Raw genomic sequence first — 7043 nt, 5'->3', positions numbered from 1 at the left:
AAAAACAAAAACAAAAACAAAAAAAAACATGGCTTAACTCTCCAATTTGCCACTGTCTTTGCTTTTCAGAATCGGTTACTAGACCAAACGCATCTTCCATTTGCTCTGCTTCTTAACCAAACATGTGCATCTCATTGGATAAAAACTAAAGTGAAATAATATGTGTTATTTTTCTAGAACTTATAGGAAAACACCAATATTTCCATCACTTGAAGAACACATTTCAAAAGGTACTGAGAGCCAGGCTGTGTGGTGAGCACCTGGGACCCCAACACTTGGAAGACTGAAGCAGGAGGGGTCATGAGTTCAAAGGGTCAGGTACATAGAAACCTCTTGGCCAGACCCTGATGAGAGGGGTACCAATGAGAGGTGATTCTGAGGGGAAAACAGCTCCTCCTACAATGAAAAAATTAAAGCAGCCACAGAAACCTGGTTCAAGCACAACTAACCAATAACAAATTTTAAAATAATATAAAATTTTTTAAACTTTGAGTAGGAGTAGGAAGTAAACAGCCAAATTCTAAAAGAAAAAGATACCGAAGTAAAGAAAGCCTCTAGCAGGGAGTACAAACTAGTGGGTGTTGGGTTTTGTTTTGTTTTAATGGACTAGGCCTATGTGGAACTCTAGACTCAAGCAATCCTCCAGCTTCAGCCTCCCACATAGCTGGAACCACAGGTCCACATCATCATGCTGGACTCAGCCTAGTATTAGCAATATATAAGGTGATAAGCAAAAAATCTGAACAAGAATAAAAACAACAACAACAACAACAAAGGACGTAAGAAACTGCACGCACTGGGACTTCAGGGCATCCTGAAGCATTCAAGACGTCTTCCTGTGTGGCAGAGAGAAGACGCTAGTTCAGTGCTCTAATAAACAGCTTGGCAGTCAACAGACACCCCAAATGCTCTGTAGCTAGAGATACTGGACATTTTCTTTTTCTCCTCCTGCTTTTAAATGCAAATTACTAAGCCCTGAAGCACATTCTGCTCTATTTTTTTTATATGAAAATTGCTGCATTGTGATCCTGTTCCAGAGAGGACACCATTCATCCAAGAAAAGGGAGCAAGGACAAGCACATACACTGTATGTTCAAATGATCACATCCATTGAGCTGTCACCAGGTACATATGGCTTTTGTCAGGGTAGCAACTCCATTAGTGATCGAAATTCCATGCGAAGAATGGGAATTTAGTTTTCGGGTCATGCAAGGTTACACACACTTTGCAGTGCTGGTGCATGCCAAGCACCAATGACAAAACTCAGCATCCCTTGGTTTTAACCGCACTAGCTACTTACTGGAAACTTCCAAAGTCTCAATACTAATAGTACAGCTTGCCATTTACCTATTTATAACAAATTAAGACACGCAATACTACAATGCAAGAAACGGTGAGCTGTGAACACTCAAACACCAGACGCTGGGCCTCTTCCCAGTCAATATCCTAGAACCCAGATTTGGAGATGGAGTATTTCATCTTAATGTATCAAGGACCTGAGATTAAAAGAACATTTTTAAACTGACAAAAAATCAAAGAATAAATCACGATTAAGAACGGTATGCACATCACTGTCACAGGTTCGACTTTTCTACCCTTTGCTTTAGGAAACTTCACTGCTGACAGGTAAGTGTAAGCAGGAAAGGAGGACAGATACAGCGCGTCAAAAGTTAATTCACCTCCAGCTTTTCCCAGTTAGATGGTAATGACGAAGTTTGCTTTAAATAAAGAAAAACTCCTCTTTTCCAGGTAGAGAATTCACATCTAAATAAAGTGGGGGTTTTAATGGTACTTTCTTTACCCCTGCTCCACCTGCAAAAGACCTCAATCTACCCTGCAGGATGCCAGACAGCCAAGAACAAAATCCACCAAAATTACACTGCCAGTCTTCAAAATGTCAATGTGGATGTTTAAGGAAGAGGAAAAGGATTACACTGGGTTTTTAAAGGCTGCTTAAATTCTCTCCAAATGTCTGTATCAGATATAAACGAAAGGCATCTCGGGAGCCAGCCTGTACTTTCACCTACCTATTCTGAAGCCAGACAATGAATGAAGTAGATCCCTCAAGACCAGAGGTCCCAAGGGGGTCAAGTTTCATGCACTGAAATTACAAAGCTTGTTTTTTGATGATGTGGGAAAAGTAATGACAGTCTCAGGCTTTTAAACCCAGAAGTGCTTACTAGTTCAATCCGTCCCCAAGTCCATGCCACCCTTTCAGCTGTGCAATTAGAAGGAGAAATTCCGGTCAACTCTCCCTGGGGGGTTGGTCTGGGGGTAGAGGACTCAGGGAGGGAGGAGGATGGAGGCAGAAAGAGAAGAGCCAATTAAAAAAAAAAGAGCAAAATTTCTCACCTTTCTTAAATTCTTCCAGCATAGCGTCCAACTTGGTGTCATTGAAGACGAAGTGCAAGGGGTGGTTGTAAAATTTGGTGATGGTTTTCAAGGGAGTACAGTCATCTGGGTCCACGAAGGCCAAGTCTTTGACAAAGAGCAGGTCCACGATGTTGGAACGCTCTCCCTCGAACACTGGGATTCGCGTATAGCCACTCTCCATGATTTCGGACATGGTGTTGAAGTCCAAGATAGCCTCGCCGGTGATCATGAAACAGTCCCGGAGGGGAGTCATCACGTCCTCTACCGTCTTGGTGCGGAGCTCCAGAGCCCCTTGGATGATGTTCAGTTCCTCTTTAACGAGGTCGTTATAGGGGTCAGTGACCCGGAGCATCTCCAGCAGTTTTTCCCGGTTATAGACAGTGCCTATCTCCTGGCCCAGGACGCAGTCCAGCAGTTTGCTAACCGGGTAAGAAGCGGGGAAGGTCATCATCATGAAAAACTTGGTGAGAAAGATGGTGTTGGCCCCTACTGCCAGGCCGTGTCGGGAGCAAATGGCTTGGGGCACGATTTCCCCGAAGATGACGATGCCAATGGTGGAGACCACCACAGCCACAAGGCCTGAGCCCGCGATGTCGTCGAGCAGGATGGTGAGCGTGGTGTTGACCAGCACGTTGCCCAGCAGCAGCGAGCACAGCAGGTAGTTGCCCTGCCTGCGCACCGGCTCGATGCGCTTGGCGTAATTCTTCTCTTTCTCGGTGCCGCAGTTTTGCACGATGCGCAGCTCCATCGGGTCCAGAGCCATGAGCCCCAGGTTGAGGCCGCTGAACATGCCTGAAAGGCACAGCAGCAGCGAGATGAAGATCACTTGCAGCCAGAAGGGCAGCAGGAACTTCTTCTCCTCGCCTACGATCATCTTGGTGTCCTCACCGTCGTGGTAAATCCAGGTGGTCTCGGCCCATGGGGGAGGCGGGAGTCCGGCCACCCCCGCGCCACCCTTCCCCCCGACGGCGCCACTCGCAGACCCGGAGCCGCCGGCACCCAGTGCGGGCGTGGAGAGAGACGTGCACAGGTAATAAGACTTGCTCTTCTCCATCTTGCGCAGCGGTTTGATCTCGATCTCGATGATGCCCGATGTGCGGCGATTGAGAATGATGTGGGGCAAGATGATGATGTCTGAGGTGCGGATGCCGCAGCGCTGGGGGCCGCTGTCCGGCTCCGGAGGCGCGGGGCCCCCCAGCCCGCGCTCGCCGGGTGTGTGCCGGCGCCGCTCGTGCTCGGTGAAGGCGATGCGGGACCACGTCTCGTTGTTGATGTTCTGCCCGTACACCCGCAGCTTGACCCGGGTCCGCTCGCTCACCCGCAGCGCACCCCCTTCCATGAACGACACGTCGTTCGTGTCCTCCAGCCGCAGCCCGATGATCACGGTCTCTTCGTTCTCACCCGCTGCTGTGCAGCCGCCCGCGCCGCAGCAGCAGCTCAGCAGGAGCAGCGGCAGCAGCCGGCCCGCAGCTGCCTGCAGGACCCCCCGGCCGCGGGCACTGAGGCTGCGGGGAGCCGCCATCTTCCAAGTGGGCAGTGCGGCGGCTGCCTGCCCGCCCGCCATCTTTACTTCGGGTTCACAAGCGCCACAGCCAATCATAGGGTGGCTGCTCCAGCTGAGGCTTCATCCTTCCCACCCGGCGGCGCGAGCGCAGGCACCGGCGCCCGAGCTGGACTGCAGCCGCGCGTCCGCGCCCAGCACTCAGCAGTCCGCCTCTCTGAATGACACTGACTCGGACTGGGCCCTCTGTGGAACCCCCGGGCTCGCGGGAGGAGGGAGGGGAGGGAGGGGTGTGCTAGCCGCTCCCACGAATGGCAGGTCGACCAGCCAATCAAGAGCGGGTGCCCGCCTTCCCAGCCAGGGGGCAGGAATGGGGGCGTGGTCGCAGTCGGCGTGCCGCACCAATGGCAAGGGCGGTGGGCGGGGAGATGAGGGCCACTGTCCTCCTCAGCATGCCAAGTTTCCAACTGAAAGGCGCGTGACTCTTGTGTATGCGAGGGGAGGAGGCGTGGCCATCCCGGACCCGAGAGCCAGTCAAAAAGGAGCGCTGTAGGGAAAGGGGCGTGGTCTTCCTCCAGGCGGCCAATGAAGAGGAGCGGTCCGCGGGTGCGGCGCTCCCTGTGGGGGTCTCTGTAGTAGTTCCCCGCGCGTGGCCTGGCAGCCCTGCAGCACTGCCCCGAGGCGCGAGGCTGCGGGTCCTCGCTGCAGGACCTTGCGGGCTCCACGGGGCTCCGCGTCGGTGCAGAAAGGGCTGAGCCCTCCTGCCCTGGGAGCACCAGAGCCGAGTGGAGACGGTTTTAGGGTGCACAGAACCTAAAATCAAATGGGGATACTGGTCAAGCCCCCAGCCTGCACTCCTGCACATCGCTCCTCGGGAGATTCGAGGTGACAGGGTGGCCCTGGCAACGCTATGGACCCGCTGCCTGCAGGCCTCTGAGCGCCCTCGGCTGCTCACGATCACGTGGCGCCACCTGCCGGCCTTCACAGATGTCCTGTGGTGTTTTTTAGACCTCAGCAAACTCCTAAGTGTGCCCAAGTAAAGCGTGGGGAAGTTGGTGAGCAGCTTCCCAAACAAACCTTAATCACAGGAATTCTCATGCAGTTGTGCTATAATCACAGAATGAGATGGGACCTGCTTTTTTTTTGGGGGGGGGAAGGGGGCATCCAGGCAATTTTGGGAAATAGGAAGAGGAGAACATCCCGAGAAAGCCCATAAAAGCTTATTCTTTTGCTTTTTTTTTTTTAATTATTTATTTATTATGTATACAGTATTCTGTCTACATGTATGCCTGCAGGCCAGAAGAGGGCACTAGACCTCATTACAGATGGTTCTGAGCCACCATGTGGTTGCTGGGAATTGAACTCAGGACCTTTGGAAGAGCAGGCAATGCTCTTAACCGCTGAGCCATCTCTCCAGCCCTTGCTTTTGCTTTTTGCTTGTTTTTCGAGACAGGGTTTCTCTGTGTAGCCCTGGCTGTCCTGGAACTCACTTTGTAGATCAGGTTGTCCTCGAATTCGGAGGTTCGCCTGCTTCTGCCTTCCGAGCGTAGGAACTAAAGGCATGCACACCACTACCTTTGTACTGGCCAACTGCTGCGACCTCTGGAGAAGCTCGCCTCTGGAGCATAGGTCCAGAGTCCGTGGCATCGAGAATAGATGTGGTAGCATCTTTTGCCTCACAGCTTAAGCATTTTTTAAAAATGTTTCCCATTCTTATTTTGTATTCCGTAATTGTAGTACCCTTCCCTTTTGTTTACACCCAAAGCATGTTTTATGATTTCCAGGACAATGAATTCCGGAGCTCATTTCGGTGTTCTCCTTACCTGTCACTCCTCTTTTATGCCTGCCCGCTTACCTTGCAGCTAGAGACTTGTCAAATGAGGGCCAGTTGCTCCCCTGTTTGAACACTCCTCTGAATCTTCATCCCCCTGTGGTAAAAGCCCAAGTACCCAGATCGCCTACAAGGTGCCGCAAGCTCTACCCCTACCCTCCGCCCCAGCCAGGCTTCCTCCTAACTGTTTCTCAGTCACTGCAGGGGGATTCTCTTGGCTTCTTTGTACTCGCTGTCTATTTCCTGTGAGGGAGACTCAATTTCTTCCAAATGTCAACGTAGCCCCCTTTCAAGGCCTTGCTCAAAGGTCGCCATACTCCATCACTCCTTTATGTTTCTTCAAAACAAAGAGGTCTTACTAATATTATAGGTAAATTATTCATGTGGTTGACAAGCAGTCCTTTCTCAAGAACTGTATCTGCATTGTGCATGCTAGTTCACCATGGTCTAAAGCAGCCAGAATCACGACGTCATGTGCAAAGGGTTTAATAAGGGAATTTTACTTTAGTTCAAATAAATATTTAACTCTACTCCTAGCCCCCTGATTTCTGGTGGTTTTTTCCTACTTCCTTCTATATTGCTATATTGAAAAAATTAGTTCAGATGAAGAAAATGATTCTTAGGTTTCTTGCATGTTTGTAAGAGTGGCATTTAAGCTGGGCAGTGGTGGCTTACACCTTTAGCTCCAGCACTTAGGAGGCAGGGGGTGGGGACAGTGTCTCAGTGTTCAAGGCCAGGCTGGTTTACATAGTGAGTTCCAGGACAACCAGGGCTACACAGAGAAAACCTGTCTCGAAAAGCAAACAAACAACAACAAAACAAACAACAAAAAAGTGTGCCATTATAGTTTATAAGCTGGAATTTATAAGATATCTGACGACTACAGACACAGTCCTTCCTAAGCCAGCTGATGGAAAATGGGGTCTTTATAGCTTAATAGAAAGTGTGACCCCAAGTGTGGTCCAGGCTAAGAGGAAACACAGTTAAAGGTTCTCAAATATTGAATGCGCAGTTTGGAACAGGAGTGTGGAGAGAGGAAGAAGTGCCTGCCAGACCTACAGGCATTTCCTGTGCATGCAGAGAAAGCAACGGCCAGGAAAGTGTGGTCTTAGCAGCCTAGAACCTAGTGAGAAGTTCAAGACTTGAGCAAAACAGAGAAGGACCTGCCCAGCAGACACCATACAACAGAATCGTTTCAGATACCCACAGGGAATTGCTGAGTGGTCTATATCTTCAGGGATGAGTATGGGCTAGTACCCTTTGTGAATACAGATACTCATGGGGCATTCCTGAGTGGTCTATGTCCTCAGGGGTGGGTATGGGCTAGTACCCTTTGTG

The 7043-nt window shown here is 50.3% G+C and overlaps 1 protein-coding gene and 1 long non-coding RNA gene across 3 annotated transcripts in view; one reads left to right on the top strand and one right to left on the bottom strand.

The window, feature by feature from the left end:
* Window positions 1-4102, bottom strand: part of Cnnm2 (cyclin and CBS domain divalent metal cation transport mediator 2) — a 138021-nt gene extending 133919 nt beyond the window's left edge. The window contains exon 1 of one of the 2 annotated variants that reach the window (XM_026781744.1): window positions 2353-4102. In XM_026781744.1, coding sequence (XP_026637545.1) covers window positions 2353-3973 — 1621 coding nt within the window. In that variant the 5' untranslated portion in view covers window positions 3974-4102. The remainder of the gene's footprint in view (window positions 1-2352) is intronic. The other variant, XM_005352420.2, reaches the window with a different exon arrangement.
* LOC113456554 overlaps window positions 3328-7043 on the top strand; it is a 19051-nt gene continuing 15335 nt past the window's right edge. The window contains exon 1 of the long non-coding RNA XR_003377321.1: window positions 3328-3403. This is a non-coding gene — a long non-coding RNA (uncharacterized LOC113456554). The remainder of the gene's footprint in view (window positions 3404-7043) is intronic.

The sequence above is a fragment of the Microtus ochrogaster genome, chromosome 8, assembly GCF_000317375.1.
Source record: "Microtus ochrogaster isolate Prairie Vole_2 chromosome 8, MicOch1.0, whole genome shotgun sequence".
Taxonomy (NCBI): Eukaryota; Metazoa; Chordata; class Mammalia; order Rodentia; family Cricetidae; genus Microtus; species Microtus ochrogaster.
Note: the sequence above shows the minus strand (reverse complement) of the source record. Positions and strands in the feature narration are given on the sequence as shown.